At 41.9% G+C, this 27,843-nt stretch overlaps 1 protein-coding gene across 1 annotated transcript; it reads left to right on the forward strand.

The window, feature by feature from the left end:
- Nucleotides 1-27,687, forward strand: nmi (N-myc (and STAT) interactor). The gene is made up of 10 exons (XM_026295141.1): nucleotides 1-119; nucleotides 202-240; nucleotides 315-377; nucleotides 2,209-2,367; nucleotides 2,474-2,590; nucleotides 2,733-2,895; nucleotides 7,995-8,101; nucleotides 15,075-15,261; nucleotides 15,844-15,947; nucleotides 26,922-27,687. The coding sequence occupies exons 2-10, from the start codon at nucleotides 205-207 to the stop codon at nucleotides 27,123-27,125; spliced, it is 1,140 nt and encodes a 379-aa protein (XP_026150926.1). The 5' UTR covers nucleotides 1-119; nucleotides 202-204; the 3' UTR covers nucleotides 27,126-27,687.
- The last annotated feature ends 156 nt before the right edge of the window (nucleotides 27,688-27,843 follow it).

The raw sequence follows: 27,843 nt of genomic DNA on the forward strand, positions 1-27,843 counted from the left end.
CTGATCGTTATTTAACTTTCGCTTTTGATTTCAACAGTCGGGCTGCGTCGTTGCGGTGTTTTCTCAGCTCGTTTCTTTTCATAACTTGGCTTGGAAACTGAATACAAAATACAAAACAGGTAATTAGTTCAGTTTTGGAGCCTGTTGCAGTACATTTATCGGGTTTAATTTGACATAGGATGTTTGGTGTTTTTCTTTCAGGTCATGTCTGATTACGCTAACCAGCCGATGAACGACACGGTAAGGACTGCTGACGGTTTCATGTGTGCTCTGATTACTTAGAGAGCCATAGTGACTTGAGTCGTTTTTGTCAGATGGAAAGTGGTCTGGAGGACAGTGGCTTCGAGGAAGCCAAGAAAGAACTGCAGTCATGGAAGGTAAGAGGCCAAGTTTAAAATAGCTTTTAATCATCATCATCATCATCATCATCGTCATCACAGGACAAGTTACATTTCAAACGCTCCGTTTCGATTCTAATGTCCAAGCACAGCGAGGTTAGAGTTCATGTGAAAATGAGCTACGCAGGACGACACTGCCTCCGTCAGATTTTCAAAATAAAATATCACAGCAATGAGCAGGACAAGTTAATAATACAGATAAGTGGAATATGACTGGTGACCTGTCCAGGGTGTACCCCTGCCTTCCACCCGAAAGAGATCTGGGATACGCTCCAGCAGATCGCCGTGACCCTAATTAAGGAATAAGCGGGTATAGAAAATGGATGGATAAGTGGAATATGCAATCGGTTTATAGTCACAAGGCAGATAATACAAAAACAGGAACTGATATTCTTCTATTAGGAGTAAGACTACAACCTGACAATTTTAGCATTTCTACTGTATATACAGCCTACTGTATAAATTAAGAGTCTAATCTGTGTAGTGAGCTTGTATTTTTGCTCTTTCATACAGGAACAATAATGCACTTTGCAATAAGGTTGATTTTTTCCACCTCAAATAGCACAAAAATACCAAAAGAGGACAGAACATGGAAAGACAAGACAATAGATGTTATGAAAGAGCTGTCATGGGGGGTTTAACATTTTGGGTTTGTGTCTATGAGGGTGTGAAGTGTGGGTATGTTTAACTGCATACAGAGAGAGAAGGAAAATAAATGAAAGGTGGGGGATACATTTTATTCTGTTCTTAATGGTACTGTGTATTATGTTAATGATAACATAGAATTGTTTACATATATATAAATAATAATAAGACAGTGGATTGTGTTTCAATGAGATTATAAGAAAGTGTGTTTGATTTGAATCCTGTTCAACCCCTAGGCATCTTTGCAGTTTATATGTTCTCGCTGTGTCTGCTGGGTATTTCTGAGTGCTCTGGCTCCTCCCACAGTGTAAAGCCTTGCATTGCTCTGTGTGCTACTGCTCCCACATCTGCTTTGACAACAAAAATGACAAGTCATTCACTAGCATCTCTACTCTACTGCACACCATGTTGGATTAATGCTAGGTTTGTCTGTTGATACTGGTTGATACCCTTTGTTTGTGTCATATCCTTCGTTTCTGTGATTGGTTTATTCTGCATCCATTGGCCCACCACCTGGAGGTCGATCGCAGCACATGAGATTCCAGTCTAATTCTATGTATAGAATAGGAAAACAGTTAGTCTGGCTGGTCAGACTACCAAAATACTGAACACCAAAACAAAAGATGTGCAACATAGAGTCCAGCGCACAGTGCACAGCAAGGATAAATGATTTGAGAAGCAAAACATGTTCATCCATCCATTATCTATACCCTCTTATTCCTAACCAGGGTCACAGGATCTGCTGGAGCCTATCCCAGCTCTCTTTTTGTGAAAGGCAGGGGTAGACCCTGGACAGGTCACCAGTCCATCACAGGGCCACATAGAGACAAACAACCTCACACACTCACACTCACTCCTATGGGCAATTTAGAGTCACCAATCAACCTGACATACACGTTTTTGGACTGTGGGAGGAAACTGGAGTACCTGGAGAAAAACCCACGCAAGCACAGGGAGAACATGCAAACTCCACACAGAAAAGCTCCTGCTGGGTTTCCTGTTTTTCTTTTTAGATAAAATAGGATAAGTGTAGAAATGCTTTCTCCATTAATGTGGTAACCCAATGTCATTATCAGAAACTTGAATAACTTTCTCATTTAAGTAACTCTTATTGCAAAATGCCCATAGGTTCAGCTATTTTCTGTCTGACCTGTTCGTCTTTAAGACTAAAACAGAGAAAGCTGATGATGTAAAATCCAGGCTGATAGCGGAAAAATCGGAAGAAGATGAAACCAAGGAAAAGGCCAAGCAAGAGATGCTTGTTTGGGCCAAAAAGCATGAGGACTGTCAGAAGAAATTCACTCAGGATATGGGTACCTTGCAGGTAAAGTTAATTGTCATCCATCTAAAACATACAGTCTGCTGGGAAGAACCAAATGGAACTGCAAGGAACTCAAATCTACATCTTCTCAATGGTTTCTTTCACATAGGATGAAATCACGGTACTTGCTAAACGCAAACAGGATTTACTAGACAAACTGAGTAGATGTCAGGCTGAACTGGAAGCAAAAAGGGCTGAGTCCAACAAACTGAAGCAGAAATTCAAGGTGAGTGAAGCAGACAGTCACTGTATTGATTAGAGTAACAAAGCAATACAGTATTCTTATACTATTTGTTTCATATGAAAATACTTACATATATCAAGCAGTAATAATAACATTATTGTGCTGTATATCTTCACCTGTCCAGATCTATGGCCAGATTCCAGACACAGAGGTGAAGTTCAGTGCTCAGGACAAAGAGGAGGATGATGACGACAGTCAGCCAATCAGAGGAGTGTTTACAATCACTCAGAGAGCCACTGTGCTTCTGCTGGGAGGGCAGGCACTTATCACCTTTGAAGAGGAGAAAGGTTCGTATGACTTCATATGCTTTTCACTTCTGTTTGAAGTCTGACTGGCTGTGTCACATATGCACACACTATATACATATATATATATATATATATATATATATATATATATATATATATATATGTATATTCATGCAGTAATATTGTATTATTATACACTAAGCCATCCAAAGGGTACTCTTACTGGCAGGGTAATGACCTGAAAACAGACCCACCAAGGCTGAAGACTGAAAAACACTGGGAAAACATATGAGAGAAGTAAGAGTCACTCAACAGCAATTCAGTGGCTGGTAAACCTAAGAACAGACCACAGCAACCTCCCTGAACAGGATCCGGTACCCGTCACAATGGCAGACATCAAAGAGAGTCTCAAGTATGTGGAACTGGACAGCAACCGGTCCAGACATGATTCACACCCGCTGGTTAAAGAATCTAACCTCACTCCATAAACAAATGGCTGCACAAATCAACTAGCTGCTTTTGGATGGGACGCACCTGAAATGGTTAACTAAAGGTTGAAGAACCCTAATCGTGAGGAGAGCAGTCCCATCCAACTATGGTCTAATAACCTGCCTCTACAACGTAGAAGCTACTGTCAGACATCATAGACGACAATATGAGTATGGAAATGGATCAATATATAAGCAGGGTCCAGGCAGGAATTGGAAGGAACATCAGACCAGTTCCAGTTATTGGTAGACAAAGCACTCACTTGAGACTGCAAGACCCAACAGACTAACCTGCACTGCCTGGATTGACTATAGACCAAGGCTACAACTCAGTGCCGCCCACCTGGATCGTGGAATGCTAGAATATGTAGATGTGTTGGGGGATCTGTTTATTGAAAATATATTTGATTTCAAAGGAATGAAATAAACTAAATGACTCCATGATCGAGATTCAAAGAACCATTAACCCTCTGGGGTCGACGCACGCGCCGGCGCGTTTTGACGCATCTTTTTCTGATAAGGCCGAAACAAACTGAAATTACTCCGTCAATTCTGATCGTACAGATAAAAGAAGTATATCATTCAAATCTGTAAAGGGTCTAGTTTTAGTGGTATACCATCATAATAACAACAAAACGTTGTGCTTTTTTTAAATAAAGAAAGCCAACAGGGTGCGCTCTCGGACTTTTCTGTCTCTGCCATTTCTCTTCACAGACGCGTAAATAAAACAACCAGAATCTCAGCGAATACTTGGCTCATAAAAATAAGAATTATATGGCTAGAAAGCTTGAAATGTTTTCTTTTGAGTGAAACAATTCAAGTCAAAAACAAATCATCACTTTTTATTTAATCTGTATGAACGTAAGGAGAAGTCCGTTTTTTCCCGTCTCACCTCATTACAGGTAATGCGGTCCCGCCTTGTACACTGTCCACTGTTCACATGTAAATAATCTCAGGTGAACCAGGTAAATATGTGCACGCCCCCGAGAAATGACACAAAATATCAAACTTCATCATAGAATTTACTCACTTTTTCGGCGCGTTTGGATGATGGCACGTTACGCACGTGAAGCGGCGCTCCTTACATTCCTCACAGAGACAAATAGTTTAGCTTATCCTCAGAGTAAAAACACTGATTTTAACTCAAATGAGGATCGTTTGGATCCTCATTGTTTTGTATTGTGCTGCACTAATCCGTCCCATCTACATTGACTGAAAGCGTCATTATGCGCGTCTTTGTCTGGTCGTTCAGTGTGTCTTTTGTGTTCTCAGGCAAATCACATGACTATTCATCCTCAGACACACCCTCTTGCATATGGCCTTTCTGGACAAAAAGTGTCTTAGAAAATTTAAATCAGTGTATTGTTTACTGTGAATGTGTGAACAAGATTACATTCACAGCACTCTGAAGTAAACACTTTAGCCTACAACATGCAGGTCTCCAAAGTCTTGTGAACCAATGTTCTGTTTGTGTTTTATGGTCTTATTTCAGTGAGTAAAAAATTGTAGTTTTTCACTAACCATGCATAAACACTTTTTTCTCAAAAACACAATCATGTATAAACTTGCTGCTCACATATTATTGTAGCCAATTTTGTGCTGATTACAGTGTTATCAGACTTTAGACATTAAAAAACACTGAAAAAAGCACAAATGTCAGGACATGTCAAAATTTGTCCAGGCCCCAAAAACCCCCTCAGACCCCAGAGGGTTAAAATGAAACAATATTACCAGCTTCCTGTGTGCCTCTGACCTCCCATCTTGTGTTGGTTTTAGTATACAGAGTGATTTTTAACATATACACAAAACAGCAAATGTGACTATATGTGTGTAACTTAGCAAGGGGGATACATTTTGGTCATTTCACTAACAAGGGGTATGGAATCCCCCTTCAAATCACCTACTGTCAATCGGATTCTTAACAGCCTTCATCAAGAACTCTGGGAATGGGAAAAACAAACCTGGAGGCCAACTTCAACCAAATTGTACAACTCACCATCAATTGCGGTATCTACTAAGGAGATGTACTGTCCCTGCTGCTGTTTTTCATAGGCCTGATCCCCCCAGTGAGATCATCACTAAAAGTGGTTACGCATACTGACTATGCAACAGAGCAACCATCAGCCACTCCTCTACATGGATGACATTCATTCAGGCTGAATTCCAGGAGTGAACGAGCCATTGACACATTGCTCCATACTACTAGGACCTACAGTGACAATGCTCGGATTGCATAGGTGTAGTTTGATGGTAACAAGAACAGGAGAGTCAGATAGGGTCACATAGAAGATGTAAATCCCAAGTACCTTGGAATTCCACAGGCAAATGGTAACAATGAAGAGGCCGCAAAGAGAGCAGCAAATGCCAAATACAGACAAATTAAGGCAAGTCCTGACAAATCATTTGATGGGAAGAAAAATGTCCGGGCTATTAACATCTACACCCTTAGATACCTTGGTGATATAATATCTCATGGCACTTTACAAAAACAAAAAACAAAAAAAAACAAATCCCTTATGAGCAAACACTTGGTGATATTGGAGAGGAAAAACTCCCTTTAACGGAAGCAAAAACCTCCAGCAGAATCAGGCTCAGTTTGGGTGGTCATCTGCCTCGACCGGTTGGGGTGAGTGGATAGAGTAGAGAGAAGAACAGCAACAATAAACAATAGACACTGCAGGTTGGTGGGGCCAGTAACAGCACATCAGCAATATACAACTCCAGGACCAGAGACACCTGCAGAAGGTACAGAGAGAGGGAGAGAGAAAGCACAACGTTAGTGACATTTAATGGTGGAATATACATGTGAGGGGGGGGGGCTCAGTGCAGCGATGGTCCTCGGGCAGTCTAGGCCTATAGCAGCATAACTAAGGGATGGTTCAGCGTTGCCTGAAGCCAGCCCCAACTATACGCTTTGTCAAAAAGGACGGTTTTAAGTCTAGCCTTAAAAGTACAGAGAGTGTCTGCCTCCTGAACCCAGACTGGAAGCTGGTTCCACAGGAGAGGAGCTTGATAGCTAAAGGCTCTGCCTCCCAGAAGTGGCTAATATGGAAAAACTCTACCAGTGGTTGGACAAAGACGGACTTAAAAACAGCACAGAGGCAATAATCATGGCAGCACAGGAACAAGCTCTAAGTACAAGATCAATAGAGGCTGAGGTCTACCATACCAGGAAGGACCCCAGATGTGGGCTGTGCAAAGATGCCCCTGAGACAATCCAGTACATAACAGTGGGTTTTAAGATGCTAGAGGTTGGGTGTATATAGAAGACCACAACCAAGTACACAAACATCTGTGCCGAGTATTATTTGGCTGGAAGTCCCAAGATCAAAATAGGAAACAAAGCCACCTTAGGGGGCTAAGGTGGCTGAGAACAACCAGGCTAAGATCCTGTGGGACTTTCAGATACAGACTAAAACTGGACATAATAGAGGTGGACAAACAGAAGTACAAGCCGTAGTGGCAGATGTAGCAATCCCAAGCAACGTTGGAGAAAAGGACCACCAGAAATACCAAGGGCTGAAACAGGCACAGAACCCTCAAGCTCCTAAGCCTCTGGTAGAGGACCCAAGCTTAAATGAGAAAAAGACCGCCTGCAGGGGGGGGGCACAATCCAGTGTCTTCATGTGCTGGTCCCAAGTCCGGATAAATGCAGAGGGTTGTGTCAGGAAGGGCATCCGACATAAAATCTAAGCCAAATCAAACATGCGAATCACAAATATCACTTTCATACCGGATCGGTCGACTGCCACTGGTGCTGTTGACTTACAGGGTGCCAGTGGAAATTGGACTACTGTTGGTCAAAGAGGGAGAGGATGGGTGATCTGGCAGGTAAACTCAAACAGTCCAGAGATTACGATAACAAAAACTCCTCCAACATAAAAACTCAATAGAAGGGGAAAAGGACTAATGGTTCAGATACACAAAAACTGAACTCCTCGAGATTCAGTGGTTTAATCAATGTCTCTTCTTTTCTTTACGTAGTCCAACTTTAAGTCTCTTTAGAAAATCCGACTCCCATGTGGGAGCGGGAGTCCACTCAAACAAAAACTCATTCCTCTTCTTAGTAACTAGTAATTTCAAAAAGGCTTACTTGATTCAGCGAGGCATTCATGAGTAGAGTCGGCATAGGTTCTCTGACCTGGATACACAGTGTAATCAGACAATCCAGAAACTTGTCTATGGCTGAGGAGAGGTATAAGAGCTGTAAACCAAGGAGAGCAAACAAGTGAGTCTCGTTACCTCATCAGCAGAGTGGAAGAAAGAGGTAACTTACAACACGTGGGTCTTTCAAAATAAAAGCGGAATACAGGAAGTCAAGTTGCCGGACGTTACACTGAAGGGAGCAGCCGAAAGGAAAAGAAGAATATTGGTGGCCTTTTGGCCCACTGCCTCAGAAGTAATATTGTATTAATATACACAACATGCAAGTAACTCGAGCAGCAAGCTGTGCTTAATTTTATAAACAAACCAGGCCTTCTAACAGCTCTTATGCTAATGAGAATGCTGAGAATTAAAATAAAAACATACACAGGTCAACTAAGCATGACTATCACCTTCCAAAAAGATCAAGGGTTTATAAGTTAAAAATAAACTAATGGCTTTATTAGAGTCAATCAATCAGTGTCTAACATGTGTTTTGTTTTTCAGTGGCCTCTCAGATCCTGAAGATTGCCAAGTGCTCTGTGCCTTGTGAGAACAGTTATTTGGATGTGAAACCAAAAAGAATAACCATGGATCCTACTGTCACATTTGAGGTACATGCTTTATAGTGAGTGTGGTTTTGCACAATGATACACATTTGCACAGTTGTAGGTGAGATGCGAGTCATAGGAGATGCTTTTTAGTTGATAGTCTGACTAGGAATGGCTGCTTGTTGCTGGCTTACATGTTGACTGGTTGATACCAGCCAACTCATTGCCAACAAATTGTGTAGCACATAATGCATAATGCATACATAATGTAATAATTATAAGTCAACTCTTAGTTAATACATACATGTAGCTCTATTGAGAGGCATAGGGGTTGAAGGTTTAACCTTTGTAGGTTAAGATAGATAATGGATGATGTAGTCTTAATTTTGCATATGTATGCATAAAGTTGGAACTACTTCACTAATTTACCAAGGTCAGAAAAGGTGTTGTGCTATTGTGCTGTCAGCTTCATCATGCTAAGGAGGTGACCTCCAGCATTTGGAACAGGGCCCTGTACCACTAAGCCAAAAACACACTAAACAAAGAAATTTGGGTAGCTACAGGGTGCTACAAACCAGTTTTCAGCCAACAACCTACATTAGTGTAGAGATGCCAACAGAACAGAAACAACTACAGGAACATGCTGTGGAGAACTACTACTACGACGACTGGCAGATGACCTGAATGTGTTTTATTTTAGATTAGAGAACAGACATTTGACACCCCCATCCAACCTGCCTTTAGCACACCACTAGCAGCTACTCCCCCTGGACTTCAGCTCAGCATTCAATTCCATCATCCCAGAAAGCCTCTGGTCCAAACTCGCCCAGCTCACTGTGCCAGCCTCCCCCTGTTAGTGGATAACCAGCTTTCTTGGCTGGAGAAAACCACATTCAGCACTTGGTCAGTTAGCACAGGAGCTCCCCGGTCATGTAATGGTCTTGTATAGCGCTTTTTTACACTCAAGTGTACTCAAAGCACTTTTACATTATTTGCATGAATAACAGATAAACAATATTCACCCACTCACTCACACAAACGCTCACACATTCATACACCAGTGGAACAGTGGGCAACTTGGGGTCTTGCCAAAGGACACTTTGGCCTGTGGCCCCTCCGGACCGAAAATGGTGCTATTGTCCCGAAATAGCCCGACTTTCAGGGCATATGGACACCAGACACAACGGTGTTCATGTGTACGACCGCCAGACACTACTAGAGTATGGGAATCGTGCACCAGACAATGTGCACGATGACCTACGAAAAGAGCTCCATGATCTTGGCCTGCTACGCAGACCAGGTCCCAACCCCTCGGCGTCGCCAGATGCCGGTGGCCGGGAGAAGAGTCGACGGAAGCGGTGCGCGAGAAAGCGGAAGCGCGGAAATAGGGCGGGTGTTCGTGCTAGGCTAAAAACAAACCCTAGCCGGCCGGCACTCCCCTCCATACTTCTGTCTAATGTCTGCTCCCTGGACAATAAACTGGACTACATCCAACTCCAGCGAACTACACGGCGTGAGTACAGAAACTGCTGGGCCTTTGTTTTCACGGAGACGTGGCTCAGCGACAGAGTTCCGGACGCCGCCATTCAGCTAGCCGGGCTGACCGTGTTTCGTGCCGACAGAAATGTAGCTCTGTGCGGAAACACCCGCGTTGGTGGTGTGTGTGTTTACATCAACACGGAATGGTGTAAGGACTCTGTGCTTGTTTCTAGCTACTGTTCATCGCTAGTGGAGTTTGCGACTGTTAGATGCAGACCTTTTTATTTACCCCGGGAATTCACTACCACTTTCATTGTTGGAGTGTACATTCCCCCCAGCGCTAATGCTAAGGAGGCTCTGGGTGACCTGTACGGAGCTATTAGTGAGCTGCAGAATGCTCACCCCAACGGACTGTTCATCATCGCAAATCACGCAATCACGCAAATCTCAGAACAGTGCTCCCTAAATTCCATCAACATGTGGACTTTGCTACGAGAGGGGCGAACACGCTGGATGTTGTTTACACAAACATTCCCGGCGCGTATCGTGCGGAGCCCCGCCCCCACCTCGGCTACTCAGACCACATCTCTGTTATGTTGATTCCAGCATACAGACCACTCGTCAGACGCTCTAAACTGGTTCTGAAACAGGTTAAAACCTGGCCAGCAGGAGCCATCTCTGCTCTTCAGGACTGTTTTGAATGCACTGACTGGGACATGTTTAGGGAGGCTGCAACCAACGGCGACTCTATTGACTTGGAGGAGTACACGGCATCAGTGTCCGGCTACATCGCGAAGTGCATCGATGACGTGACCGTCTCCAAGTCCATCACCATACGCTCCAACCAGAAGCCGTGGATGACCGCAAAAGTGTGTGCGCTGCTAAGATCCAGAGACTCTGCCTTCACAGCTGGAAACAAGGATGCCCTAAGAACAGCAAGGGCTAAACTGTCTCGAGCCATTAAAGAGGCAAAGCGCGCACACTCCCAGAGAATCCACAGCCACTTCCAGTGCAGCGGCGACACTCGGCGCATGTGGCAAGGCATCCAATCCATCACCAACTACAGGCCAGCACCACCTGCCTGTGACAGTGGTGCCTCCCTTCCAGATGTGCTGAACAGCTTCTACGCCCGGTTTGAGGCACGTAACAACGTGACAGCGAGGGAGACCATCCCTTCTTCAGAGGACGAGGTGCTCTGTCTCACCACGGCTGACGTGAGGAAAACTCTATGCAGAGTCAACCCACAGAAAGCTGCTGGACCAGACAACATTCCTGGCAGAGTGCTCAGGGAGTGTGCAGAACAGCTAGCGGATGTCTTCACAGGCATCTTCAATATCTCCCTGAGCAGTGCCGTCGTCCCAACGTGCCTAAAGTCAACCACCATCATCCCCGTGCCAACGAAGTCTCCAGTGTCCTGTCTCAATGACTACCGTCCCGTTGCACTCACACCCATCATCATTAAGTGCTTCGAGAGGCTCGTCATGAGGCACATCAAGAACCTGCTGCCACCTGCACTTGACCCCATGCAGTTTGCGTATCGTCCAAATCGCTCCACAGACGATGCCATCAGCACAACCCTCCATCTGGCCCTCACACACCTGGACAATAAAGACACTTACCTACGAATGCTGTTCATTGACTTCAGTTCAGCATTCAACACGATCATTCCTCAGCACCTGATCAAGAAGCTGAGTCTGCTAGGCATCAACACCTCCCTCTGCAACTGGATCCTGGATTTCCTGACTGGAAGACTTCAGTCAGTCCGGATCGGGAACAGCATCTCCAGCACCACCACATTAAACACTGGAGCTCCCCAGGGCTGTGTGCTCAGTCCACTGCTGTTCACTTTGCTGACTCATGACTGTGTAACAAAGCACAGCTCTAATCATATCATCAAGTTCGCCGATGACACGACCGTGGTGGGTCTCATCAGCAAGAACAATGAGTCAGCATATAGAGACGATGTGCAACAACTAGCAGCCTGGTGCAAAATTAATAACCTGTCTCTGAACGTCGACAAGACCAAAGAGATGGTTGTTGATTTCAGAAGAACAAGGAGTGACCATTCTCCACTGAACATCGACGGGTCCATCGTGGAGATCGTCAAGAGCACTAAATTCCTTGGTGTTCATCTGGCGGAGGATCTCACCTGGTCACTCAACACCAGCTCCATCACCAGGAAAGCCCAGCAGCGTCTCTACTTCCTGCGAAGGCTGAGGAAGGCTCATCTTCCACCGTCCATCCTGTCCACCTTCTACAGAGGGACCATCGAGAGCATCCTGAGCAGCTGCATCACTTCCTGGTTTGGGAATTGCACCATCTCGGACCGCAAGACCCTTCAGCGTATAGTGAGGACAGCAGAGAAGATCATCGGAGTCTCTCTTCCCTCTATCACAGACATTTACTCCACACGCTGCATCCGCAAAGCTAACAGCATTGTGGGTGATTCCACGCACCCCTCACACACACTCTTCACCCTTCTGCCATCCGGAAAAAGGTACCGAAGCATTCGGACCCACACAACCAGACTGTTAAACAGTTTCTTCCCTCAAGCAATCAGGCATCTCAACAGAGAACTGAGCTGAACTGGACACACACACACACGCACATGCCACTTTACATTTATATTTATATTAACCCTGTTTACACTTGTCAATTTAATATCTGCAATGACGCACATATTGTTCTTTGCACATTGTCTACCACTTACCATGATTGTGGCACATTCACTGCTTTTCTTTGCACAAAGTCGGCCTATATGTTGTCTGTCTTCCTGTGCACTTCTGTTGTTTAAGTTCTTAAAATGCACCTTAAGTATAGTTTTATTGTTTTTTCTTAGTTTAATTTTAGTTTCTGTCATAGCTCTATGTCTGTCTGTGTCACTGCACTTGTCTGCGTTCTGTGTAGCTCTCTGGTCTAGGAGGAACGTTGTTTCGCTTCACTTTGTACGGCGTGTGCTATATATGGTTGAAGTGACAATAAAGCTTCTTTGACTTTGACTTTGACTTTGTTAATAAACCCACCCACTGTTTCAATCACACCCTTGATCTTGTTCTGACCTATGGCGTCGAATTTGAACATCTAATAGTTTTTCCCCCAAATCCTGTTTTGTCAGATCATTCTTTAATAACTTTTGAATTTAAAATGATGGATCATGCAGCGTTTGGAAGAAAATTCCACTACAGCAGATGTTTATCCGACAACGCTGTTAATAAATTTAAGAAAATGATTCCATCTTTATTAAATCTATGCCAAGTATAAACATAGTGGAGGGCAGCTGCCTCAATCCCACTCCCTACCAAATTGATCATATTGTTGACAGCGCTGTAACCTCACTGCGTGAAACGCTTGATTCTGTGGCCCCTCTGAAAAAGAAGTTAGTGAATCAGAAGACTAGCCCCATGGTATAATTGACATATTCGTACCTTAAAGCAGGCATCGCGAAGGCTGGAAAGGAAGTGGCGTTCCACAAACTTAGAGGAAATTTTTCTTGCTTCCTATACCTGCAATAAATGAATCTTCTACTACAGTAGCTCTTGAATCATCTGTAGGACCTCAGTTATGTTTAGACTGCTTCTCTCCCATAGATCTCTCTGAATTTACATCAGTAGTTGCTTCATCGAAATCATCAACGTGTCTCTTAGACCCCATCCCGACTAGACTTAAAGACTGGGTGCTTAAAGGGTGCTTAAAGACACCCTGCCATTAATGAACTCATCTTTATTAGACTTGGTAAATTTATCTCTAGTATCAGGCTACGTACCACAGGCCTTGACTGCAGTAATCAAACCTTTACTCAAAAAGCGTAGTCTTGATCCAGGAGTCTTGGCTAATTATAGACCAATATCCAACCTGCCATTTATTTCTAAAATCCTGTGATTGGTATCAGAGGAACAGCGTTAAAGTGATTCCAATCCTATTTATCGGACAGATTCCAGTTTGTTCATGTCCATGATGAACCTTCCACACGAACAAAAGTTAGTTATGGAGTTCCACAAGGCTCCGTGCTAGGACTGATTCTGTTCACCCTGTACATGCTTCCTCTAGGCTATGTCATTAGGAAGCACTCTAGTAATTACCACTGCTATGCAGATGACACTCAGTTATATCTATCTATTAAACCTGTTAACACAAACCAGTTAACCAGACTTCAAGCCTGTCTAACTGACATAAAGGCCTGGATGACCAGTAACTTTTTACTTTTAAACTCAGAGAAAACAGAAGTCATTATATTTGGGCCAAAAAATCTCAGAAATAACTTTCTAAAATTATAGCTACTCTAGATGGCATAGCCCTGGCCTCCAGCACTACTGTAAAAAACCTTGGAGTTATTTTTGACCAGGACATGTCCTTTAACTCACACATAAAACAAATCTCTAGAACTGCATTCTTTCACCTGCGCAACATTTCCAAAATTAGGAACATCCTGTCTCAAAATGATGCAGAAAAACTAGTCCATGCATTTGTTACCTCAAGGCTAGATTACTGTAACTCATTACTATCTGGATGTCCCAATATCTCCATAAAACGCCTCCAATTAATCCAGAATGCTGCAGCCAGAGTCCTGACAGGAACTAGCAAGAGAGATCATATTTCTCCTATATTGGCTTCTCTTCATTGGCTCCCTGTAAAATACAGAATAGAATTTAAAATCCTTCTTCTCACATACAAATCCCTTCATAATCAAGCTCCTTCATACCTTAAAGACCTCATAGTACCATATTATCCCAATAGAGCACTTCGCTATCAGAGTGTAGGTCTACTTGTGGTTCCCAGAGTTTCCAGAAGCAGACTGGGAGGCAGAGCCTTTAGTTATCAAGCTCCTCTCCTGTGGAACCAGCTCCCAGCCTGGGTTCAGGAGGCAGACACTGTCTGTACTTTTAAGGCTAGACTTAAAACCTTCCTCTTTGACAAAGCATATAGTTAGGGCTGGCCTCAGGCAACCCTGAACCATCCCTTAGTTATGCTGCTATAGGCCTAGACTGCCCGAGGACCATCGGTGCACTGAGCTCCCCTACCCTAACCCCCCCCCCTTCCCTTCCCCTCCCCTCTCTTCCTCTCCTCCCACCTCATGTATATTCCACCATTGAATGTCACTAACAAGAATAATAATAATAAAAAGAATAATCTTTGCCAACATATGCAGACCCCTCACATCCTGTCACAAACGGTTTGAACTCCTCCCCTCTGGACAGCGCTACACTGCACGCCAAAACAACCAGACAAGAACAGCAACCCTCCTCCCAATGCAATAACTGTAAATTTAGTGTGAAAGTGTTGAAACGCAAACTGTAACTATTGTAAATATACAACAATTATTTAGAAGCTTTTCTCTATTTTCTCTATTTCTATTATACTTCTATTTCTTTTTACTTTCTAATGGTCTTCTTACTTTTCTGTATATATTGTAAATTGTGAAAGGCAAATTAAGAGCCAGTGTGCTGGAGTCAAATTCCTTGTGTGTCCAATGTACAGAGTCTGATTCTGATATCCACTCTATACTGTTTAGTATTTTGTGCTGTCTCCTTGTAATCAGTGTGTGCTATCATCAATGCAGGTCCACCTTGATGTGTCCAGAAAGGAGCTCAAGGTTTCTAATGTACCCCCTTCCATGCCTGAGGAGAGAATGCAAGACCGACTGGATATGAGTTTCTCCAGGCCCAGCAGAGGAGGTGGAGAGGTGGAGAGAGTGGACTATGATAAGAACACTGGGACAGGGCACATCTCTTTTCTCCATCCTGGAGGTATAGCTGTCTTGGCCCATTTAGTAAGACAATGCTGAAATATAAATGTACCACAGTGTGTGTAATGAGCCCCTGATTTTACCTGCAGCTCACTAGACAGACAGAACCTGTGACTGAAACTCTAGACACAGTTTGCATGTGAGGGATGGCTCACTAGTTGCTGTTTAATTGTAGGCCTCTTAAGGAAATGATCATTCAAAAACATTTAATTTTTTTGATGCACATTAATGAAAATGACTTTAAATGTGACAGGTTTAGCCAAAAGGCAATTTTTCATTGGTACACAAGGAGCAAAACATATAACATAAGCACATAAATACAGGGCTACAAATTAGACTAAGAAAAGGAGAGAGGTAAGATATTAACATTACTAAAAATCATCACACAAAACATATTTATCTTCAATTTCCAGTGCAATGCATCTAGAGTTTTATAATAAGCTCATCACATCCATTTGCTTGTTTGACTGAAATTAAATGAAAATATCCCACCTGCTGATTGCTTCAGATTTAAATGACACCCAATTCTGTTCATCATAAGTGTGTTGATGATATAGTAATACTAAATCATGTGTGCATGTAGTTGCTGAGAGCCTGGCCCTACAAGGGAGGTACTGTGTGAATCTGGACTCTGAAGTTAATGTGCAAGTTGGATTCATATACAAATACCAGCTGCGCAAGTTTCAGGTAAGACACAGCACTTAACACTGATTAAAGGTAATATTCAGTTTGTACAGCATCCTCTGGCTTCTGTCCAGGTCTGGATGCCTCTCTTGCCCTTTGTTTTTTCAAAAAAAAAACATCAGACTAGAACTCATCTGAAATCCAAACATTACGGCTGCAATGAAAAAGCTATTTCACCAGATTGATTGATTTTTTTCGCAATTCAGTCAAATTCAAACTCAGTTTGACAGGAGCAGCACAACAAAGTGTTCAATTAATTCAATTTTATCTGTAGTGCTTCAAACTGCAATAAAAATTATCTTAAGGCACTTTACTTAAACCCAACAAATTCCTTGGTGACTGTGGGGATGAAAAACTCCCTTTAAGAGAAAAAAACACTATAAACAGTTTTAGTTTGGGCCGCCATGTGCTTCGACCAGCTGGGGTGAGTGGATAATGGGTTGCGAGTGGAAACACACTGGTTGTAAGAGGTAAGGTGCTTCTTGGGTATGCAAATTCACTTCCTGTTAGTATAGTGCTGTGTAGTTCTGTATAGCTTTTTACGGGTTAGCTCTAGTCTAACTCTCCTTAAAAAAATAACTAGATTCTATGTACAACAACCTTACTCCTAAATCATAACATATCCTTGTATTGGCCAAGCACCATTCTTTTTTCACAATTTCTTGCTAATTCCAGACTGAACTTGTTACTTAAGGCACACTACTACTACTCATCCAAGTAGCTTCATCAGTCTTAAGAGAAAGCTGATATGAACTCCAATTTATCTTTTAGGTTGGTTTCACTCCACCTCTAGACCAAATGGGCTCATTAGGTGAACTATGTAACTGGGGCGAGAGGGAGACCCACACTCCTGAGTTGGTTTCACACCTGGCCTGAATAGGCTCATTAGGTAAACTAGAAATGAGCACAGGTGAGGATCGTTAGGATCTAATGGTCGAGTCTTGTGACCCCTCTGACCCACAAACTGGGTGTAACGTGTGTCCTCACTAGAAGATATTTGATGTGTTTCTTAACTTCCTGGGAATTCAATTCAATTTATTTGTATAGCACAGAATCACAATACAGTCATCTCAAGGCACAAATCCCTTATAAGCAAGCACTGTTCAGAGGAAAAACTCCCTTTAATGGAGCTCAGTGCACTGATGGAGAGCCTCAGGTAGTCTAGGCCTATAGCAGCATAACTAAGGGATGGTTCAGGGTTACCTGAAGCCAGCCCCAACTATACGCTTTGTCAAAAAGAAAGGTTTTAAGTCTAGCCTTAAAAGTACAGAGTGTCTGCTTCCTGAACCCAGACTGGGAGCTGGTTCCACAGGAGAGGAGCTTGATAGCTAAAGGCTCTGCCTCCCATTCTGGAAACCACAAGTAGACCTGCACTCTGAGAGCGAAATGCTCTATTGGACAGAATCAGTGAATGGGAAACAGAGGAAACTTTCCTTAGTGTAAATCCATTAATGGACCAAACGGGGACTAAAAGTTTAAAACAGGCTCGGCCACCCTGCGAAGGAAGCTCATTTTATAGTCACTTGCATCCAAGATCTTGTTCGTCAGTCATGACCCAAAGCTCATGACCATAGGTGAGAGTAGGAACATAGATTGACCGGTAAATCGAGAGCTTAACCTTTCAGCTCACCTCCTTCTTTACCACAACACACCAGTACATCAACTGCATTACTGCTGCCGATGCACCAATCTGTCTGTCAATCTCACGTTCCATCATTCCCTCACTTGTGAATACGATCCCAAGATACTTAATGTAGCTAATATAAATATATACATGTATTGAACATGAAGGTTTATTATGTCTGGTTTATGAATTATGAATATCATAAACCATCTTCATAATTTGGGCACCAGATGCTTCAATGACAGATCAACCAGTCAATTAATGAGTAACACAGGATATCATTCTACAATCTGAGTGAGAGTTCCCCGATTCAGTGACGTATTTACTGTATGAAATAACATCAATGATGCCAATCACATGTGCCTTTTATTGATTTATTGAACTATCTTCACAGTAAATACATGCTACATAGGTGGGAACATAGGGAGAACTGATCAGAGAAACTAGATGAATTAAAGAATAAAACAGTATATCTGTAGGTTGTTCGCAGTGGTGGAAAAGAAATCTTGACATTAAGTTATGTTCTGTGTTTGAGTCTTAAGGTCTAACTAAAAAATTGCATTTCCTGCGGAAGATGCGTGTGAATGCTGAAAGCTGAATGAAGCTGCCTAACAATGCTGAAAATGGCTGAAATGCATTGCTGAAGAATCCTGGAAGCTGAAATGTATAACTGGAGTTGGAAGCTTAACTTAACTAAAAAACTATTCAACATTGCTGAAAAGGCTGGAAAGAGGATCATATGATGTAGAAATTGCTAAAGAAAGAAGTGTTAAACTAACATGAAAGAAGACAGTGTAGTGAACGAAGGAATAACTAAAGGATTTAAATATGAGTTAAAGAAAAAAAGGGAAGAATGAAACAGCAAAAAAGTGAACTTTAGAAAGACTATAGACAGAAACAACATATAGTTTAAAAACTAATTGCTGAAAAATAAAGGTAAAGGCTGTGTAAGCAAATCACGAATATTTGAAGGACGGTTTTCTTAGAGAAAGAAGATGGAAGGAGAGACTGAAAAAGGGAAGATATGAAGCAATATAAAGTAGTATGAATAAAGAATAAACAGATGTGCAGTGATAAAAAGGCTGAAGGGAAAAATGTGCTGCAAAAGAGCAAATAGTAACATTTCTTAGCTTCTATTTTGGAACCATGAAATAAAAATGGTTTTATTTTAAAAGGCAGCCTGCTGCAGAAGACTCATGTAACCATGACTTAAGATCTCTTAACTTTAATTTTGATTATTTGTTATTGTTAGGTAAATTCTTTTAACAAATAGACTCGGAGGACGAACTTCGGTAAGATTATATAGAAGTTTTACTTGCAAGGAGTAACAGTCACACAGCAGGGTTTCGATACTAAGTGTCTTATCAGAAAGTGAAGGTCAGAACAGACTGACCTTAGGAAGAGACAAGAGGTAACAGGCCCTACTCAACAGTGTTTTTGACTTACATTAAAGTAAAGCAGATTAACGAAATTGAGGGTAACATTTTAATTTCTCTAACACATCCCTCCTGTTTATGCTCAGCATAACTACTATGTGAAAATGTTTAGCAGATCATTAATGATTATTATTCTGGTAAAACACAGAAAGATCAGAATTGTTACTATTATAGGAAAAACAGTAAAATCATAAATCATAACTATGATTAAACAAACAAGATCACAATCACAAATCTAAAATGATTAGCATGCTAAAATATAACTTGTAGAAGTGAGAAATAAATGTCATAACTTTCTGTCTTTATGGGCAAACAGTCATCACAACAGCACTTCCTGTAGGAATTTTCAGTGCTGGAGTCATTTGTGCCTTACAGTTCAGAAGTTAAGACAAATTTATCATAGTCGGTAAAAGACACAGTCATGTCTTCCTTTATTGGCTCTGGAGGAGTTTCAGGGTCCTGGTCATCTTGTGAAATGGACTGATACATTTGTTTGTTAATTGCTGTGTCAATAAGGCGTTGACAAAGGCCTCTAATACATGGAATGCAACAGCAACCACAGGTAACCAAAATAGCAGTCATCACAGCCATTGAGATGAGTATGGACTGGATCAGACCACTCCATTTACCAAACATTCCCACAATCCAAGAAGTGAAGTTGTTGTCAATACCAGCATTGTCAGCGAGCTCCTCAGATAAGGCTTGGAGTCCTTGTAAAGCTCGAGTGACAGATCCATCTGGGGAAGTGTTGTTAGGAGTAAAGGTACAACAGGCAGATCCAAACATTTTACAAACACCTCCCTCCTTAGCCAGTAACATGTCTAATGCCATCCGGTTCTGCCAGGTCATAAGAGTAGTTTTACCTAACTGCTCTGCTAAACCTCTGATAGCATCTCTAGTGTAGTTAATGAATCTCTGCTGGTTATAATACAAATAATTTATCCAATCAACATTTTTGTTAATGGTTAACCACCAAAACAGAAAAGCTTCAAACCCTAGCTTTGTACTTGTCGGGAACTCCTCTGGGCACTCCGATGGCATCAATATATACTCTGTTATCAATACTGCCGGCTGCTGCAGTGTCTCTTTTCACACGGTGTGGGCTGTCTAGGGAAGAACCAGACAGTAGCAACACATAAAATGGCATCACCAATTGTATAAGAGCACAGGTTCCCTGACAATCAGGTGGGAGCACTGGTCTCAATTGGTTTCCCCCACAATACCACCACAGGTCAGCACGTGCAGTAACATGGTCCGTGAACCAGGAAGGGTCATAGCCTGCCCCAGGAGTGGTCACATTGGTGGTAGAGTTGCACCAGTGGAGATCACCGACCTTTCGCCCTGAAGTAGAATTTCTCAAAAACAGGTATAATTAGTACTATAAGGTGTGAAGAAAGGTGGATTAAGAGCAGTAATAGGTGGCATCAAATAATGCAAAGACATTGTTTACTGGCTGGAGGGCAGGTGGAAGCAAACAGCTGCAGTGTGCAGTTCAAGCCTGTTGGATCATTGTGTGGATTAAGTCTTATCAGTGTAACCTACATATTTTAGTGACATACTTGTCTGCCCATGTTAGCTGTTCCTGTCACACATTACCACAATTAACCACTTTACAAAAATCAAACTGGGCAGTTTGAGTCTCATTGGCCCAAAGATAAACATGGGCACATCATTAGGTCTCTTTGTCCTAGGTTTGGTTTTGGTGTTGTTCATGGCATTACCTGGCTGTAGCAATTCCTTCTCAAGGGAGGAAAAGATACCAGGTCTTATCTCAGTGGAGTTAGTGGCGCTCTCCGGCTGTTGCAAACCCTTCTCAAAGAGAAACAAAATCAATATAACTGTGGTCAGCGATATGACAGTCAATATGCTTATTGTCAGTGTCACCCCACAAAATAGTCTAAAGGGGTGCCAGGGTCGATATATTGGACCCTCCATGGCAAAATGTACTTCTGAGCAGTCTTCTCCCCAGGTCACTCTACTCCTGACTCACCTAATTCCCCTGGGTGTGGTTGGTTTCTTCACTGGTTTGAGACGAGTGGTCCCTATTGGTCCCACCCCCCTTTGTAGCCAGACTTCACCACAGGTTAGTTGGAGTTTAGAGTGAGTCCCTGCTGGTCAGAATTACTCAGACAGTACTTTTACCTCTTTACAGTGTGTTAAATGAATCCAGGAAGGTCTTTCAACAATTCTCACAACCATGGGTATAGACTGCAGTACTTGGTAAGGTCCTTCCCAGCACAGAGAAAACCAATACTTCCTCTTGATCATTTTTACAAAGACCCAGTCTGCTGGTTTCACTCTAGAGTGCTCAAAAGCACTATCGACGCTGCACCGGGGTTCCTTTTTGTTCCGGGTCTCCCACAGACCGCGGGGTTAGTTTACTTTGGGTATCCCACAGACCACGGGTTCATCCCGAGAATTTCGGTTTTGTTTGAATTTCAGAACTCAAGTCAAGTCAATGATATTTTTAGTCAGTGATCCGTTTTGTAAATCACCAACCCCTCAGCCTGATATGAGACCGCAATTCACTGAGACTCTACTCAGCTTGCGTGACCCGAAGGACCCAGGACCACCCGGGGCTCCCAGAGAGCCAGAAACCCCCAGGGACTCCCTACACACGGTTTTGTTTGGGCCCTAATTCCCTGAGACTCTACTCAGGTGACGGTTTTGTTTGAATCCCACAGACTCCCTGAGACTCTACTCAGGTGACAGTTTTGTTCGAATTAGACCCACTGAGACTCTACCCAGTTTTACGAAATTAAAATTCTCTTACCTTACAGGAGTCTGTCTCTGGTCTCTCTTTTCAAAGTTCAATCGCGTCACTCCTCTCCCCTCACAGCAGATCCTAGCCTCTCAATGCTCCAAACCGTTCCCTTATGGGACCGGGGCGGAGGGCTTTCAGTCAGGAGTCTTAAGACTCCCCAGTGTACGGTTTTTAGGTCCAAACCTGGAAGGAAGAGGAGATATTGCGATCCCGGACGAGCCCCCAAGTTGTTAGGTAAATTCTTTTAACAAGTAGACTCAGAGGACGAACTTCGGTAAGATTATATAGAAGTTTTACTTGCAAGGAGTAACAGTCACACAGCACCTTGGTACATGAGGATCACTGGCTCTTAGCTGGGCAGCATATCATTTTAATACTATGATACAAACAGTCATGTGATAAAAGAAGAAAGAGGAGGCAGTTTCCCATGAAACTGCAAAACATCTGGGTTTCGATACTAAGTGTCTTATCAGAAAGTGAAGGTCAGAACAGACTGACCTTAGGAAGAGACAAAGGTAACAGGCCCTACTCAACAGTGTTTTTGACTTACATTAAAGTAAAGCAGATTAACAAAATTGAGGGTAACATTTTAATTTCTCTAACAGTTATTCTTTGGAACACTGCATTAATTTCCTGTAAATAACTGTAAACTTTTATTGTGAAAGTCTCACCATGTCCTGGTAGCAGACACCATGGCTGATACTGAAAATGGCCTCACTTGGTGCCTGAAGCTGTATGCCAATAGGCAATGACCGTTTTAATATTGAGTTGCTGTTTCAGGGCTTTTCTGTTGAGAAAATGCTATTTTAGGGCTTTTATCTTGAAAGGACAAAGTCCTGCGGGAAACTCTTGGGACCTTTTATTAGAATCAGGACCTTATTTTGGATGTACCTTATATTTTACAAAAATGTAATATCTTCCTATTAATGACTATAGACTTTTTTATTGTGAAAGTCCAAGCATGGCCTGCTGGGAGACGACATCATGGCTGACATTTAAAACAGCCACAGAGTCACTTGCTCTAAATAACTGAGAATGGTTCCCATGTGTAACAGCAGTGGACATTAGGCAGCCGTTCTGCTATTGTTTTGTTTTGAGCTGTTGCTATGGTGACCTAAGCCCAGAGTGGGAGGGGGAGTGACAGTGACATAGCCCTTTACACACGCAAAGTAGAGAAGCTAACAAAACTTCACCTCACAAAATGGAGGATTACAGAAAAACTATAAGACCTATCAAAATAATTCTTTCACTAACAGTGCCAGGAGGCTTCAACAAAGAGACCTGTCCACTTTTTGTGAAGATATTCCAAAAAATGAAGGATTGGTGGCGAAACAGCCTTCATTTGTGTTTTTCACTAAAAATGCTAGAGCTCTTTATAATGGAAGTGAATGAGAGATTGAGCAGTCACTCTCTGTGGGTTTGGCCACCTGGTGGAAAAACCGTAGGTCCTATCAAAATGAGAACAGCATTACCTGAAAGAAGACAAAAATCTCTACTGCTTTGATATATAAATTGTTTGTTAAGCTGAAAGGTAACAAGAAGAGAAGAAAACAGACAAAAAAAATTTGAAAAAAGCTGAAGGGCAAAAGCTAGAGTGCGTGAGCTCTCTCTCTGCTAGCTCTCTCCCATACACACCAATGTAAAATTCAGAAAAGAGCTGAAAAAACCATAAAACTCAAACTGCGATTAATCAAAAACCATAACAGATATCAAAAAGCTGAATACAAGACTAATAGATTAATGGCGTCTGATCCGTTTAAAGGTTGAATGGTGTTTCTAGCTGAAAGTATGCTGACACAGTTAAAGCTGAAAGAAGACACAGTTGAAGAGGATTTGAACATTCTCTCCGTTCATTTCAATGGGACAAAAAATTTGAAAAAAAGTTGAATAGACGCAGGAATGTCCTTAAGAAGCTGAACATTTTGATATTTGAATGGTTTTTCTAGCTGAAAGTATGCTGAAGAAGGTAGCGACCGAAAACCATATGGAAGAATAACACGATAACAATAGTGTGAATACTGCTTCAGCATTCACACTAATAAATACAGTTTTGGAGGAAGCTCTAAGTAGTTAACTATGAAGACCAACTGTTACTTGCTTGACCTCAGGTTTTTTGATACTCAGTCTGTTCTGGTATGGGCTGGTCCGACTGCAGTCTGCTGGCAGGTTTCCAGGAGAGACATAGGTGTCTCCTGAATTCCTTGTCTGCAGTCCTGGAGTCCATTCATCGCCTTTCCTTGCTCTCTGTCTGGCCGCTGCAGGGTTGTCCCATGGTGTTTGATTGATGTGAGCTGGTCAGCTGGAAGTGAACTGTTTGCTACAGGACAGCCACGGAAGACCACGTCTGGTCTGGTCTTTGGGTCTTTTCTCTGCATGGGCAGTAAAAGCAGTCTATACCTCATTGTTCTGTAGGTGCTCACTTTCTGAGGGTCTTTTTCCTTGGAGAGAGGGGGTCTTGAGGAGTCTGCAAATCTCTGTAAATCTGCAAATCTGAAAGTCTGTACAATTGTCTACTCTGGGTGTGTCTCTCTGTGCCCTGTCTTTTTGTGTCTTGCTGCGCTGGGCGGGGAATCCATCTGGTTAGTCCTTCGTTGTGTTTGACACTATGTGGTTGGTACAGGATGTGCTCCGTACAGGATGTGCTCCATCCTTGCTGGTCTGACAGCAATGCTCTGTATAAGTCTGGTCACACATGTTATATGTTTAGCAATCAAAGCAGAAATATAACAAGATATAAAGAACAATTCATAAGTCATTGTATAGGTTTCAGGTCTTGTCTGAAAGGGAGTAGTTTTAAGGTATTTATGGGCAGGTATGAGCAGGGGAAGTCTGTTTGTTAAGAGAGGTCCTGTTTGTAAGAGACGGTGATCTGCTCTTTGTCAAATGGAGTCTGGACATATATGGTGGAGAAGGCTGTACCACCTGTTGTTTAACTTAATAGGTCACTAAAAGCTTTAGAGCCATAAATTCCCAAAGGGTACAAGTCTTGAAATGTGAACATATTTCTCCTGCTACATTAAACTCCTCCACTTGAGGCAGGATCTCTCCCCTGACCCCTCAGGGAGAGAAGTAGGTCTAAGTCAAGTCTAAAAGTAGCAATGAAAATGTGCAAATAATTAAATAGCAAACTACCACCAGGATGTGCCGCTATACAAAATCTAACATAGTGAATAAACAAAAGCACCAGTGTTATTTTACATCACTTTTCATCGGAAGTCACTAGGATTTAAAGACAGAGGTGGCACAGTGTCAATGAAATCAAACAATCTTTTTATTAAACATTACTGCAGCAAGTCTAAACAAAGTTAGTACTTACAAGTATTGAATATTAAACACTTCACATTAGAAAAACTGTCTGACGTCTAAACATTAAATTGAAATGAAACCAGGGCAAAATCAGGTCTAATCCAGGACTTATGCTAGCAATATTAAGTGGGACAAAGCACACACAAACAAGAAATGTACTGAACACAGCCAATTGTCTTTTGGTTTTAAATCACTCTCACTCTTTTTCCGACCTCCACCCTTCAAATTGTCTGGCATGGGTGACCCTACCAGGACACAAGTCTCCTGCCAGCATAGCCCTCCGAGCCATCAGCTCCAAACCCCATAGATACTGTGACTGCTCCCCAACCATATAAACTATAAAAATCAGAAGTTAATGAGTTATTCATAAAAACGTAATAAAAATGAAGACTACTCCTCTTACTGATGAAGCTTCCATGCACACAAAAGTTAGGTTCTGTGCTCGGACCCGTTCTTTTCACCTTATACAGGCTTCCTTTAGGCAATGTTATTTGGAAGCACTGCATTAATTACCTTTGCTATGTAGAAGACGCACAGCTTTAACTACTTGTGAAACCTAATGAAACAAATCACTTAGCTAAACTTCAAGGATGTGTTAAGGGAATAAAGGACAATAACTTTCTACTTCTTAATTTAGCAAAAACAGAAGTTACTGTATTTGGGCCTTTTTTAACAATATAGTGTCAGGATCTCCCAGGGACTTCATGTTGTTGCCCAGATTCATGTGCCTCTGTTTCACATTTTTCTTTATCCCTCATTGATTTCAGCTCTGTTCTACAACCCCAATTCCAAAAATATTGTGACACTGTAAAATTTACACAAAAACAAAATGCAATGATTTTCAAATCTCATTGAACTGAGAAAATGGAAAAAAAATAGAAGGTAGTTTTGAAATTGATGGCACCAACACTCCCCACTGAGGACTACACAAAGTTGGTCCTCACCAGCTAATGGGACTTGACTAACTGGCTTTTGTTCAGTGATGTGGAGTAATGCTTCCAACTGAGTGATCCTCGCCTCAAGAACCTTACATTTATTAGAAATATCATTATCGTTAAAGGAGGCAGAGGTGTAATTAAATATGTGACAGAAGCAGAAAGAAGGAGAGAGAGGGAGAGAAAGAAGGAGAGAGAGGGAGAGGGAGAGAGAGGGAGAGAGAGAGAGAGAGAGACCATACTAGCAGCTAACCAGTAAGTGGAACTGTCACTGAACAAATTGGCAATTAAAAAGATGTAAAACTGGTTCTATGGTTAAAACTTAAGTAGTTTCTGTACACAGAATCTAGATTCTAGGTGAATTAGACTTGAGATAATATATGAACAAGGTGTGCACAAACCGCAAAACACAATGCAATTGGAACAGGAAATTAAGCAGGATCAGCAGCATCTCAGCAGTGTCCCTTGCCAAACTGCAAATATCTGTAAATATACAACAATCACCTGGAAACTCTTCTACACTTGATCTTGATTTTATTTCTCTCTACTTGTATTTTTTTTTCACTTATCTATCTATATATATTGGGACTTTGTTGTTCAAGAGAAACACTGTACCAGAGTCAAATTCCTTGTGTGTCCATCACCCTTTGGCATTAGATCCGATTTTGAAAAGAAAATGTTAATATCATGTGATCATTACTGTTAAATAAAAATGAATACATGTCATATATATTGCGTGATTTTGAATTCTTACCTTAAAACAAATCATCTCAATGGATAGCATAAAAACCTGTGAGCTGTTACTATTAAAGACACACTGATCAAATACTGATCAACAGTATGTCGGCATGAACTGGTGGAACAAACTGGCTACAGCGTCATGACTATGGTCCTGTTTCTGCTTCCTCTTAGACATTCTGTGGCAATCCAAAGCGAACTATCCTCCTGGATGAAATCAAGGACATAGAGGATGAAGAGGACCTGCAGGACCATCTGGAGATCCACTTCCAGAAGCCCTGCACCTGTGGGGGAGAGATAGAGAGCATCAGGTACATCTCTGGGAGGAAGGCTCTGCAGGCCTTATTCCATGAAGACACAGTGGAGAGTGACATCTGACTTTAATCAGAAGGAGCCAAACAAGAACTACAGCATGCTAGGAAAGCAGCCTGTCTGTGATTGTTAAAATAGTGTTCCATCTGTAATCTATTTTTGATTATTTCAAAGATGGCTATATTCTGTCATGACCACAATGAAGGGAATCATTTAGGATAATTTACTATGCTACTGAGAGGCAAATGAGAAATTTTGTGATTTCATCTCTGTGTCGGGGAAAGGGGGTGTGTTCAGATGTTTTCATATTACAAGGTAAATAGTGTTTTGATTATGCTAAGTAACAAAACAAATCCCTTTAGCACAGGATTGGATTCATTATATAATAAAAGCTACCTGTCTTCTTTATCTGCATAATCCTACTGAGGCTGAATTTAATCTAGACCCTGTGTGAAAAACCATATCCCCATGCACTGTTATAATACAGAGCTGTTTTAATATGGGGCTATTGTTAACACAGGGCTAGTTTTAGTCTGAACACCAGATAACATTTTCTGAGCACACCTGAAAGTTGTGTTTGAATTGTTGGTATATTTTTCTTTTCTCAATAAAATAAATGAATCAGTCAGAAGTGGTGTTTTTTTTATAAATCACTGACAGACTTTGTACAGTAGTACAGTGTCAAGCAAACACCGCTCAGTTTAAGTATAAAGTGATCATTTATATAATAACCTAGTGGGCATTGTTTTACTACAGCAAATAAAAGACAATAAGAACAAAAAAT

This window comes from Mastacembelus armatus, chromosome 21 (assembly GCF_900324485.2).
Source record: "Mastacembelus armatus chromosome 21, fMasArm1.2, whole genome shotgun sequence".
Lineage (NCBI taxonomy): Eukaryota > Metazoa > Chordata > Actinopteri > Synbranchiformes > Mastacembelidae > Mastacembelus > Mastacembelus armatus.